The sequence below is a fragment of the Scyliorhinus torazame genome, unplaced genomic scaffold, assembly GCF_047496885.1.
Source record: "Scyliorhinus torazame isolate Kashiwa2021f unplaced genomic scaffold, sScyTor2.1 scaffold_1018, whole genome shotgun sequence".
In the NCBI taxonomy this organism is placed as follows: Eukaryota; Metazoa; Chordata; class Chondrichthyes; order Carcharhiniformes; family Scyliorhinidae; genus Scyliorhinus; species Scyliorhinus torazame.
Genome location: NW_027308745.1, coordinates 50237 through 64524, shown reverse-complemented (window position 1 = coordinate 64524; position 14288 = coordinate 50237). Strand labels below are relative to the sequence as shown.

The following is a 14288-nucleotide window of genomic DNA, read 5'->3' as shown; positions in this document are numbered from 1 at the left end:
GGGAAAACAGTCCCATTTTGACCGTGTGAAGCAAGGTGTCTCCTGGCACCAGCAGCACAGAGAATGGTCCCGCTATCAAACGTTTTGTCTCAGAAGGCTCAGGAAATTTGGCATGTCAGCTACGACCCTCGCCAACTTCTACAGATGCGCCATAGAAAGCATTCTTTCTGGTTGTATCGCAGCTTGGTATGGAGCCTGCTCTGCCCAAGACCGCAGGAAACTACAAAAGATCGTGAATGTAGCCCAGTCCATCGCGCAAACCAGCCTCCCATCCATCGACTCTGTCTATAATTCCCGCTGCCTCGGAAAGGCAGCCAGAATAATTAAGGACCCCACGCACCCCGGACATACTCTCTTCCACCTTCTTCCGTCAGGAAAAAGATACCAAAGTTTGAGGTCACGTACCAACCGACTCAAGAACAGCTTCTTCCCTACTGCCAGCAGACATTTGAATGGACCTACCTCGTATTAAGTTGATCTTTTCTCTACACCTTGCTATAACTGTAACATTATATTCTGCAGTCTCTCCTTCCTTCCCTATGTACGGTATGCATTGTTTGTACAGCATGCAAGAAACAATACTTTTCACTGTACACTAATACATGTGACAATAATAAATCAAATCAAATCAGAACGTTTTCTTTTGGCCTTGGGCGAGGAACGTTCAGCTGAGGCCACATTTACCTCCATTTCCTGAGCTCGTCCGTGCAAGACGAGATCGGGGTGCTATTTTTGAATTCTGCCCGGATCTCTCGACCCCCCCCCCTCCCCCACCGTGGCCTCTGAACCCCCCCCCCACCAATGCCCTAACCTACCTGTTCGGGGGTCCTCGAGCCCCCTTCATATCGCACCTCATATGGGCAGGGCACACTGGACCCGATTTCTGGCATGGCAATCTGCCACCTGGGTACTGCCAGCCTGGCAGTGTCACCCTGGGACCCCGGGTGTCACTGCCAGGGTGCTCTGGTGGTAGCGGGAGTCCCAGGGTATCACCCTGCTCCGAGCCCGACCACTGGGGGGGCCTCCGATGGCCTTGAAGACCCTCCCCCCCCCGATGCCATTGCACCTGGTCCACGTTTGTGTGGACCACAAGGCCATGGCGAGGCCTCCCGGGCGTGGGCATCGATCCCGGGTCTCGGGAGAATCAGGCGCTGACATATTTAAAGAGCCTACCTGCTCATTTAAATATGTAAATCTGTGTCGTATTCCGTGAGGGCGCGGTCCACGACGTCCAAGGGGATCCCGCGAGGCATCCCGAGCATCGCAAATCTCGCAGCTCCTCCCCCCCCCCCCCCCCCCCCCCCATTATAAATCTACTCAAGCAGAACCGCCTTGGTGGCCCAGTTTGTGATTGGGAATCTAGGTAAGGCAGGTTGGTGTCCACACAGTGAACCTGCAAAGACAGGAAAGAAAGGTTAGGAGTGAGACTTCACCCAGGTGAGCGTCAGTGAGGTGGGGATGTTGGAGAAGTGAAAGGTTGACTTCTTAGCTCTTTGCCACTCAAAACAGTGTGTGTCCACCTGGTGATAGGTTTTTCCTGCAAACAATGCGGAAAGAAATGCGGCAAAGGGAGCGAAGTTAAAATCGCCTGACTCTGATGTGGGACTAGACTGGGGATTGCCATTTGATTGAGGTACTTACTGAGATATAAAGCTGCCCCAATGTTTCACCAGATGCATGGCTAACGGCAAACTCTGTTTCTTCCAGTTATTTACAGATGGAATCACAAACAAGCTGGTTGGCTGCTATTTGGAGAACACTATGGAAGATGTCGTCTTGGTGAGAGTTTATGGCAACAAGACTGAGCTGTTTGTGGATCGGGACAATGAACTGAAAAGCTTCCAGGTCCTCCACGCCAATGGCTGTGCTCCGAAGCTCTATTGTACATTTCAGAATGGTCTCTGTTATGAGTTCATGCATGGGATGGCACTTGGTCCACAGCATGTAAGAGAAACAACTCTGTCCAGGTACCAGCATTTACTCCATGTGTTGCCTCGATACTGTGTGAACTATGCAAAGCTGCCCCCCTGTGTGTCTGATCCCGACCATACAGTATGACCAGCTCCTCTGTCTTTTAGTGAGGAGCTGCGTGGTGAGAATGTCGGGATGCGCTTGGACAGGCTCGATAGAGACTCACAAAAAAGACCAAATTGCGTATGACTGTAATCGCCACTTATTCTGTGTTGGGAAACTGGACAGGCTGGGAGGAGATGAGAAGAAGGAACTGTCAGCTTTTTCTGTGAGGCAAGCCAGGGGTCATTCTGACCAAGTCCTTCGTCTAGAAACCTTAGATGAGTCAGGTGTCATTCTGGGGTAAAACTATTTATTCCCAAACTGTCTCTTTCAACTTCAAAACCACAAAGATGTGGGGGATCTTTTCTTCCTTTTGGAGGCCGTGGCCTTACAAGGTTTCAGAGCTAGTGGCCACCCAATGGAATTGGATTAGAAAATCAATAAAGGGGTGATTTTGTTTTTTAACACATTTTTTTCCCAACTGTGTACGTCGGTTTGGACACCTTGCTCACCATACTGCATATCAGACCATTAACTTCCCCATTGAAAGCACAGAGTCATCAAATGTCCCATTTTTAATGAATGTTCCACTTCTCTGTTTCATTCCTAAAATGTGTGAGCTCATATTTCTATGCTGATGTGTCTGTTTATTTTACAAGCCTGTTAAACTCCTATAGTCTTGGTGATTCCCAATTTATCATCAGTAAACACGTTTACAGGTCTTGTTTTTTTTTTATACCAGTCCATTTGCACCCAGGGAATCCAGACTAAATCTATGAGATAGGATTAAAGGACCAGGACACACAAAAAATAATGCAATTGCCATTTTGAAAACGTACATTCTGACCTTTTACATAATTTTACATTATTTACATTTGAGTAATAACACACATGGCAACTTGGGAAGCAGTTAAACTAGCTGCTGCATTGGTGACACTCTGCATTCTGGGCTGAGGAGCTGATAAACCACAAAATTCACGAGGGCACCACCCTGGGTGGAGTGTGTAATTACAGTGTGACTGTTTACATAGACAGTTTACATTGTAATTGTAGGCCTAGGATTTATAGTGCAAATCATTGACAAGAGGTTGATGCAGCCATGACAGTTTCCTCTCTAGATTTATGTATTTATGATTTCTATCAAACGTTGTTGGGACACTAACACATGGGGCAGCCCCACCGGCTGTTATCAATCTGAGTTACCACAACTCTTTGCCTGGTTTCACACACCTCTGTGCACAATAGCACTTTCTCTTTTTTGCATGGACACATTTAGAGACATGTTTAGAGACTCATCATTTTGTGGACGGACAGTTTTGTTGGGAGTAGATGGTGGCGGTGGTGATGGGAAGCTGCAGGGAAACTCCCGAGGCAATGGTTCCCTTGGATAAATGGAATAGTAATTCCTTGGATTGTAGGGTACATGTAAGCATGTGTTTCCGCTTGCCTGGTAACAACCCCATTCGAGTGGAGAGAGGTGTTTGCGTGCACATACATGTGTGTGATATTCTTGTGGGGGCACTGGGTATCGTTAACATTGGACTATTCAGGCAGCAAAGTGGCGCAGTGGTTAGCACTGCTGCCTCACGGCACCGGGGTCCCAGGTTCGATCCCAGCTCTGGGTCACTGTACATGTGACGTTTGCACATTCTTCCCTTGTTCGCGTGGATTTCGTCCCCACAACCCAAAGATGTGCAGGGTAGTGGATTGGTCATGCTAAATTGCCCCTTAATTGAAAAAAATGAATTGGGTACTTTCAATTTGTAAAAAGAAACATTGGACTGTTCTGCAGAGAAGGGAAACATCTGGGGCAGGATTCTCCGACTCCTCGCTGGGTCAGAGAATTGCCGGGGGTCGGCGTGAATCCTGCCCCTGCCGGCCTCCGAATTCTCCCACCCCCCAAAAACCGGCGTGGTGTGAGACGCGCCGCCCGCCTTCGGAGAATGGCGGGGTCCGGCGCGACTCAATGGGCCCCAGGGCCGCCTGAATTCTCCGGCCCGCGATGGGCCGAAGTCCCGCCCGCCTGTAGCGGGTCCTGCCGGCGTAAATTGGCGTTGGTCCCTTACCGGCGGAACCTGGTGGCGCGGGCGGCCTCCGGGGTTATTGGGGGGTCGCAGGGGGATCTGGCCCTGGGATGTGCCCCCACGGTGGCCTGGCCCGCGGTCGGGGCCCACCGAGCCGTGGGCGGGCCTGTGCCGTGGGGGCACTCTATTCCTTCCGCACCGGAGGCCGTGGTCATCCGCCATTCCCGGTGCGGATGTGACTCCATGTGCGCATGCGCGGGGATGACGTCAGCAGATGTTGACGCTCCCGCACATGCGTGGACCCGTGCCGGCCGGCGGAGTTCCTTCGGCCCAGGCTGGCGCGGCGCCAAAGGCCTTCCACACCGGCCGGCGGGGCGCGAACCATTCCGGCGCCGGCCTAGCCCCTCGGGTGCGGAGGATTCCGCACCTTTGGGGCGGCCCGACGCCAGAGTGGTTCCCGCCACTCCACTGCACCGTTTCTGCCCGCCCCGCCGATTCCCGGAGAATCCCGCCCATGGACTGTCTCCAATTCTTATTTATTCAATGATTTTACCATCGCTTTTTTTTTGTAGTCAGCAGGATATAATTTGCTGCCTTAGACATAGAAAGCAGCACCTGCCAATTCTGGGAAAGAGAAAACCAGTCAGCTGTGTTTAAACCCCCTCAGATCTTTGATTTGCAGGAAATTCATTCATTTCTCTTTGATATTGATTTTACTAGGCCACACACACATACCCAGCTGTCAGCATTGTTCCATTGGCAGCAATTTCTGGTTGACCACTAAAACGTTACTCAACCGTGAAGGGAGGTGATTGGAAAGCACTTAATTCTGTTTGAAGTGGTCCAGGAGCTGTCAATGTTTATAATGTATCAATGCTTGATGTTTATAAATATTGCAGTTAGAGCACTTCAGAGTTACTCACTCGTGAAGTTTGGGTTCCACCAAGGCCACTTGACTCCTGACCTGATTACAATGTTGGTCCAAACATGGACAAAGGAGTTGAACTCGAGAGGTGAAGTGCGTGACTGTGTCATCAATGACTTTCACATGGTTAGATGTGGGATGTTGGTTGACGATTGCACAGTGTTCAGTACCATTTGCAACTCCCCCAATACTGAAACAATCCGTGCCAGTATACAACAAGACCTGGATAATATTCAGTCTTGGACTGATAAGTGGCAAGTAATATTCATGGCACCCAAGTGCCAGGCATTGACTATCTCTGATGAGAGAGCATCTAACCATCTCCGCTTGGCGTTTCAATGGCAATACCATAACTGAAGTTCGCCTCCCAACATCAACATCCTGGAGCTTCCCATTGAGCAGAACTGAACTGGACCAGCCTTCTAAACTCTGTGGGAACAAGGGCAGGTCAGAGGCTGGGAATTATATGGCAGGTAACTCATCGACTTCGTCCCCAAAACATAGAATATACGGTGCAGAAGGAGGCTATTCGGTCCATCGAGTCTGCACTGACCCACTTAAGCCCTCACTTCCACCCATCTCCATAACCCAATAACCCCTCCTATCCTTTTTTGGTCACTAAGGGCAATTTATCATGGCCAATCCACCTAACCTGCACATCTTTGGACTGTGGGAGGAAACCGGAGCACCCAGAGGAAACCCACGCAGACACGGGGAGAACGTGCTGACTCCGCACAGACAGTGATCCAGCAGGGAATCGAACCTGGGACCCTGGCGCTGTAAAGCCACAGCGCTATCCACTTGTGCTGCCCGAAAACCTGTCACCATTTACAAGGCACAAGCCAAGGGTGTGATGGAATACCCACCACTTGCCTGGATGAGTGCAGCTCCGACAACACTCAACAAGCTCAACACCATCCAGGACAAAGCAGCCCGCTTGGTCGGCACCCCATCCATCATCTTAAACATTCACTCCCTTCTCCCGTGATACACAGTGGAAGCAGAGTGGACCATCTACAAGATGCACTGGACCAACTCTCCTCTGATAGCACCATCCAAACCCGTGACATCTACCATCTAGAAGGACAATGGCAGCAGACACATGGGAACACCACCACCTGCAAGTTTCCCTCCAAGCCACACACCACCCTGACTTGAAAACCTATCACCTTGCCTTCACTGTCATAGGTTCATATCCTGGAATTCCCTCCCTAACTGCATGCTGGGTGTACCTACTCCACATGGACTGCAGGGGTTCAAGGAGGCGATGGGTATTTGGGGATGGACAGCAAATGCTGGCCTAGCCTGCGATTCTCACATCTCATGCCAAGGATGTTTTTAAAAATTGGCCTGTGCAGCCAAAGTCTTTTTTCCTCCACTTCCGATATATTTACAGGTTTGGCAAAGTGGCAGGGAAAACAGGTCGTCTTTTACTGCCCCCTTGGCTGAGGAACTATATTCCAGTAACCTTCGATGAGATGAGTTTTTCCCTTCCACATTGTGTGGATTGGAGATGATAATTGGCTTCTACATAACCTCCTTGGGCAGGTGGGTATGACCTCGGGCATTGACCAGTTGCTGTTGCAGCAATGGTAGCACAGTGGCTAGCACTGTGGCTTCACAGCGCCAGGGTCCCAGGTTCGATTCCCCGCTGGGTCACTGTCTGTGCAGAGTCTGCATGTACTCCCAGTGTCTGCGTGGGTTTCCTCCGGCTGCTCCGGTTTCCTCCCACAGTCCAAAGACGTGCAGGTTAGGTGGATTGGCCAAGATAAATTGTCCTTAGTGACCCAAAAAGGTTAGGAGGGGTTATTGGGTTACGGAGATAGGATGGAAGTGAGGGCTTAAGTGGGTCGGTGCAGACTCGATGGGCCGAATGGCCTTCTTCTGCACTCTATGTTCTATGTTGCCTTAACGACTCAATCAAATGATGCCACCTCTCTCCATGCAGCGCTCCCCCATTACTTTACGGAAGTTCTGAACAGTGCTGGGTGCTATTCAGAGAGGTGGTGCTGAGCACATTTCCCAATCCCGCTCCTTTGCTCCAAAATACTGCCTCACTTTTACAATTGTTTAAAATAGCCTGACATGCTTTCAGGTGACGGAAAGCCCTCCTCCTTATCAGCCATATCATTAAGGGCCTTTTAACTGATTGAAAGGTTTTAGTTGCTTCTGGTGAAGGAATGTGAATGCTCTGAGCTGACTGGTTTGGTCGCTTGCTTTCTCACAGCACTTGATATTAATAATTGTTGTCATGCAGGCAGACAGACGAAGCAACAAACTCCAATCTTGGTTTCGGTGCTGGACACTTGTCTGCCGAGGCTGCTCCTATTTAGCAGTTTTCGGAGGGATTGACTGCAGTGAATGAGTAACCTCCAGAAACTGGATGGAATATGAAGAGGTGTCGCCTATTACCAAATCACCTGCCTTAACAATAAAGTCTTGAGATCAATCCGGTGCAAAGAGCTATATTGAAAATGTTCTTTACTGCCATTGCTAACATTCATAGAATCCCTACAGTGGAGAAGGAGGCCATTCGGCCCATCGAGTATGCAGCGACTCGCTGAAAGAGCATCTTAACCTCATCTCATTGCCCGCAATGACCCCGTAGCCTCACCTAACCTGCGGGTTAATTTTATCGTGGCCAATCCACCTAACCTGCCATCTTTGGACTGTGGGAGGAAACCGGAGCACCCGGAGGAAACCCACGCAGACACGGGGAGAATGTGCAGACTCCACACAGACAGTCACCCGAGGCTGGAATCGAACCTGGGTCCCTGGCGCTGTGAGGCAGCAGTGCTAACTGCTGTGCCAGCCCATTCCACAGAAAGAATGTGCTATTTTATACAGCATTGCTCAAGAGCTAACCTTAACCATTTGATCTTTTTTAAGACATTAGGTTGAAAGCCATGCCTGACTAATATTGTTGCCACCCTTAATTTGCTCTTGTCTTTTATCTGTGTTTTGTGCCAGGGCCTGAGGATGTTTCTCCGTATTAGCAGTGGTCATGGTTATGCAAGCTCACCACTCTACCCATGTGACTGTGATCTAACCTGACCCACACCATAGAGAGAACTAACAGGGATTTTTTGCAGGGCTTGGGGTTTGCACAGCTCAAAGCTCAGCCACTTTTTGCGCATTTTAAAGGATTAAATTCCTGATTTGGTGGCGGTATTTAGACTAAAGGTCTCCCTCCTACAGAGGATAATTGATTGCTCTGGAGCTGGAGGGAGGTGCTTTGTACTTTGAGGTGGAAAAATAATTTACATTTCCACAGTGCGTGTGACAGGAGTTTTGGGAATAAATTCGGAGTACCCAATTCATTTTCTTTCCAATCAAGGGGCATATTTAGTGTGGCCAATCCTGCTACCGTGATGGGCACCCGATTTTTAAGAAAAAATAGAAAACCCCATGACACACACCCCTCCTCTCCCTCCCTCCCCACCTCCCTCCAAAGACCAGCGAGCAACCCCCCCCCCCCCCCTCCCCCCAACAGAACACCCAGTCCACGCAATATCCCCACCACGGAAAACTACCCTCGTCAGTACTGGGGAAAGTGCCAGGGGGCCCTGCCTGGGCAGTGCCAGGGTATTGCCCAATATTAGGATCACAGAACAGACCCCAACAGTGGCCAGGATACAGGACAGATACCCCAATATTTTATTTTAATTTTGTCAGACTGTGACGAAAGGATATCTCGCGCCAGGAGAGATTTCGCGAAGAAATAGTGATGTGGTATATTAAAACAAACTTTATTACTAACACTAACTAATTTATTATTAACTAGTATTAGAATATCTTTAACATCACACCCAAAAATAGCTGCCAATTACCCCTTAAACAATATTACGCAATACGGTGAATACAATGCCCTTAATTGCTATCTTTATTCCCACATAAACAACAGGAACAAAACCCAGCTCGCAGCCCACCTTAAATACCAATGACACAGGGGAATACTTGCTTTACACACATGTTCTTTGAGAAAGAGAGGTCTTTTGACATTGATTTAAGACGAGGGCGGAATTCTCCACCTCGCGACGCTGAAGAAATTGGCAGTGATCGGGCGGAGAGTCGGGCATTTGGCCAAAGTCGAGGTCCGCGCCCGGCGCCGATTCATGTGCCATGCTCCGCTCCCTCGCTGGTGGCGCTAACTAGGCTTTGGCCCCGCGCCGATGGTGGCATGCGAAACAGGCAAGAATTACCGCAAGTATTTACAAATGTGGACTGGGCCCCATGGCTGCGGAGTGAGAGTGGGATGCTAAGAAAACACTGAAAAACCGTTGAAAACAGTCGAGCTTCCTATGGGATGGCTGCCTGGTCTGTGCAGGTGGGGGGGCAGTAGCTGGGAGTAACTTAGTGCCCAGCCCTTGGACGTGGGGTGTCCCCCTCAGGATCGGGGTGACCTGCCTCAGACTGACCGTTGCTGCAGCATGTGTTTGAAACTCACCCCTTTAGTGCTACTTCCAGGATCCTGGCTGCTCACTCTGCCGAGTGATGCCTGTGTCCTTTAAATGCTCAGAAGGATTCTGGTCATCTGGGAACCCACCCAGGCCAGCCGTCAAGACACCCTCATACCCCAGCTGTATCACCAAGGGCCAAGGTCAGCCCACCAGGTGTTGCCACTCCTTGGATCGCACCGCCCCATTGCAAAGGAAGCAGCGGATCAGCAGAGCTCACCCCAACCAGAGGGCACTGGCACCGCAGCCTTCGGAACCCTCCCTGGTTCTCTGCCCCTCTCAGGGAAGAGGACTCGCCAGTGATCCCCTCACCCCTCAGGATCGGCAGCTGTCTCCCCCTGGTGAGACTGGCAATGCTGACTGCCTCCGCCACCACCTCCTAGGCAGCGTTCAGGAGGGCAGGCTTGAGTCTGCGGCCTATCTCAGGGAAAAGGATGTCCATCCGCTCCTCACTGGCATGGAACTGTGGGTCCATGTCAGACTCCCGATCTCTGGGGTGGGGTGAGGGGGGAGGGGGGAGGGTCTTCTCTGAGCCACCTTGGTGGCTGCAGTAAATGTGTGGTAAATGAAACACTTGCCAAGCTCTTTGGTGCTAACTCCGCAGTAGCAGTTAGACTGCCCGCTGGGCGTTCCTCCCAAACGGAGAAGTTCACTCAAGATTTGACTCCTGTCAGATCCATGCAGAAACTCTAGCTGTTTCCCAGCTTGTTCCAGCTCCCCCTCATTCTCAAGACAAGTCTGCACTGCTTTAAAGACTGTTAATGTTTTTTAACTGAACTGCAGAGAGAGCAAACTGCTTCACTTCTGGACACAGCTTAATTCAGATCAGAACTGACCTTTCTGCAAAATTCCTGATGCCTTGGCTCCAACCAGCAATGGCCTTATCTCACCAAGCTGAAACTGAATTAACTCCACAAGGAATCCCCTCAGTCGAAACAAAATCCCATTAGCCCAACCTTTTTACGATGGTCTAATTGCACCCCGGCTCCCAACATGCCAAACTAGGATTTCTTTTAAAACGTGACTGCAGCAGTCGAACACACTATCCCAGGCCCTTACTGCACCACATACCTATAATACAATCCATATGACATTCCTACATTCATCACGCTGACCACGCCCCACCCCCCCTTTTCACAATGACATGCTGTGATTCACGTCGGTGCGAGAGCATGCCGATTTGAATGGATAATTTAATTGGGGCGGCAACTATTGGGTGTGAAGGCCTGCTCATATTGAAATATACTCAAATTGGGGATCCCAACGTTCAAAGTCGGGATACCCATTACATCATTGGCAGGGCAGGGACAATCGCAACGAGATATCCCATCAGCCTGGTTCGGGACTCCCACGGGATTGTTCCTCCCCTACCACCCCCAGAAAGCGGGAGTGCAAATCTCACCCCATCCCTCATAGGAGCAAGATCGATTCATTTGGCCTTTGGAACCAGCTCCGCCCTTCAATATGATCATGGCTAATCTTCTGTTCCAACTCCACTTTTCCCACCCACTCCCCATATCACAAAAATCTCTCGATCCCAGCCTTGAATATATTCAACGCTGGAGCATCCAGGGACGAGAGTTCCAAAGCTTCATCACCCTGAGTTAAGACATTTCTCATCTCTGTCTTAAATAATAATTAGAAAATTCTCCTGAGGCTGCACCTCTGCGTTTCCCAGCCAGGGGGATATTACCGCTCAGTGTCGATTCCGTGGAGCTCCTTCAGAATCTTATGTTTCTGTGGCAGAGTTTCAGGTTGAGTGAGATTGGGCGGATTTCTGCGCGGGCCACCTGGAAATCTGAGTTTCCTTAAAGAGGGTGGAGAACGGATACCGTGGGGGCTGATCATTGGGGAGGTGGGAGGAAGAGATTCTGCTCCTCCTGACCCGCAAGCAGTGCTGGAAAGAGTAGTTCTTCCACACAGCAGTCCTCACCTCTCTTTAACTACCCCAGAAAGAAAATCTGGCCGCCAGGCCCAGTGTTAAGGCTGGGAAAGAGCGTAAATCTGGCCTTCACAGCCTGAGAGATAAACGAGCAGCCTGTGTCCTGGGAGTGGGTGGGTCTGCTCCATGCCTCACCCTTACCCCTTACCAACCCGAATAGAAGTGGAAGTGGGCGGGTGAAGCTCCAGTTTGAGATGGTTTGCATTTGATCATCTCACCGGACCCAAATCCCCTCCCCGCAATACTAGTTATTTTTGTCCATATCCCTTTCGTTCCCTCGGTGAATTGGGAAATTGATCCATTTTCTTTTGAATCCTGCAGCTGGGTTTTTACCGGGTGCAAGGCAGCCTGCTCTCCTTTGGAATTCCTCAATTGAAAGCTCTTTTTGTTCAGCTGAATTTATTCCTTCTTCAGCTAGCTTATAACCCTGGGCGGGATTCTCCGTTTCTGAGACTGTGTGTTGACGCCAACGCAGAATTCGTGGACTTTCACAACAGAAACACTGGCGCCACACCTGGACCGATTCCGCTACTACACCACGTGGAACACAATCGATTCTGATGGGAAACGGTGCCCCCCCCCCCCCAACCCCCCACCGACCGACAGCTCTGCCGACACCACCCCAGAGATCCGATGGGACCGTGTGATGGAATGGCCAGCTCACACGCAGTGATCACCCAGGTGGATGGTGGAACGTGCTACCGTGGGCAAGAGTCCAACGTTGTTGATGCTGAGCATCCGAGTTCATTGCCGAGCAGGTTGTCATCGTCCTTCATCCCATGGACCAGACCCGCCCACTGTTACTGCTACCCAGGGCCCCCACCCCATAGTGCAGCAGGCATGTATCACGGAGGGGGTTACAGTTCAGGAGTGGCCAGGGGAGGAGGGTATAAGTGAGGGTGTGTGGGATTGGGATGCCCCTGGTCAGTACCCCCTAGTCGGTGAACCTGGAGGTGATCAGAGTGTCCCATGAGCATTAGCCCTGGCGCACGCATTGTGCGGCCTCCTGTGCCTGCCTGGGCCCCATGTCCTCCCCTTCCTCCCCCACCCCCCGCATCCTCCTCGTCAGATGAGGCTTGCCCTCCATCCTCCTCCTTCTCCAGCACGTCGCATCTCTGCTGCGTGATGTTGTGGAGGACGCGGCAGGCCACCATGATGCAGGCGACCCTCTCAGCGCCATACTGGAGGGCCCCACCAGAGTGGTCCAGGTACCTGAACCGCATCTTCAGGAGGCCGAAGCACCGCTCGATCGCGTCCATGGTCACTGCATGGGCTTTGTTGTAGCGGGTCGCTGCGTCGGTCTCTGGCCTCTGGATAGGCGTCAGCAGCCACGACCGCAGCAGGTAACCCCTATCTCCCAGGAGCCAACCCCTCAGCCAGGGGTGGGGGCATCTTGAACATGTCAGGAATCGTCCTGTGCCAGAATGAAAGGGTCATGCATACTGCCCGGGTACTGGGTATAGATGTGAATGATGCACAGCTGATGGTCACATATCTGCTTTCTCAAAATACCCAAATACCTTAGCTCCACCCAGCAATGACATCATCTCCCCCAAGCTGAAAACAAATGAACTCCCCAAGGAGTCCCCCTTGTCAAAAGCCCAGGCTTTTACGATGGTCAATTTCACCTCTGGCTCCTAAAAGCTTTCTGCTCTCGCAAAACAAGATTATCTTAAAAACATGGCTACTGCAGTCTAACACACTAACCCCGGCTTTTAACCCTTAAATTGCCAAATGTTTATAATTCAATATATCCACAATCCTGCATCCGTCACAAAGTTTATGTTGCTACAGAAAGTCCAATGAGTGATGTGTAATACACCCAGTACAGGGTGTGAACCTTTCTATTGTGATGATCATTGCTCGAGCTTTTCTGTCATTACTTTACTATTTTTTGTATTGCTGCGTCAACAGTTTCCGTTCAGTTTTACAGTTTGATTGCCACAAATACAGATTCTACATATGCATTGCCTCCAAACTCCGTCTCCACAAAGTTTCGATTCGTTACCTGGCGTTGGCCAAAGTGACAGGCGTCTTAATTTCCCAAAGAACGTTGAGTGAGAACACTCCAGCTGCAGTCTCATTAACATATTCATGCATCACCCCCCCTCTCTTTATTTTGCTTCTCCTTAAGGCATTAACTATCGCTCGGACATATGGCCAACAGCGACTGAAACACCTGGCGGGATTCTCTCAGCCCGGGGCCGGGCCGGAGAATCCCTGCGACCGGCGCGAATCACGCCCCGACGCCGTGGACGGGTGGGCCGAGCGGCCGTCGCAAAAAACCCTAGTCCGGCTGGCGCCGTTCTAACCTGCTGTCAGCTGGCGGGACCTCAGCGTGGAAGGGTCCAGGGGCGGCCTGTGGGAGGGGGGCTCCAACCCCGGGAGGGGGCTCCGTTGTGGCCTGGCCCGCGATCGGGGGGCGGGCCGGCCTCTCGGGCTGGGTGCCTCCTTTCATCCGTGCCGGCCCCTTTTGCCCTACGCCATGTTGTGTCGGGTCCGGTGTGGAGAAGGGAGCCACTGCGCATGCGCAGACCCCGCCGCTACAGTCCCGTGCTGGCCCCCTGTAGGGGCCAGAATTACTGATCCTGAGGCCATGTTGACGCCGTCGAGAAACACGACGGCATTTCCGACGGCCTCAACACTTAGCCTCAGGATCAGAGAATTCCGCCCAACTTGTCCCGGTGGCCATTGTTCTTCATGCCTGAGGCATGGCCAGTTCCAGACTTCTTTTTCCTTCACGGCCTGTGCACAATATTCAGCGGGTATCTGTGGAAAGCTTTGAGAGAGGAGAATAGATGAGGGCTGAGATCAGACAATGAACTGTGGGGGATTCTGCCTGTATGGCCTAATATTATATCATGGTCTGCCTTTTAGCCACTGGAGCCTTAGCTAGAAGGCCTGTATCAGTATTATTTCTTTGGTCT

The 14288-nt window shown here is 51.1% G+C and overlaps 1 protein-coding gene across 1 annotated transcript in view; it reads left to right on the top strand.

Moving 5' to 3' along the window:
• Positions 1–1677: 1677 nt before the first annotated feature.
• LOC140406919 (ethanolamine kinase 1-like) overlaps positions 1678–14288 on the top strand; it is a gene marked incomplete at its 3' end in the record, with an annotated part of 40525 nt that continues 27914 nt past the window's right edge. The window contains exon 1 of the mRNA XM_072494774.1: positions 1678–1967. Coding sequence (XP_072350875.1) covers positions 1678–1967 — 290 coding nt within the window. The remainder of the gene's footprint in view (positions 1968–14288) is intronic.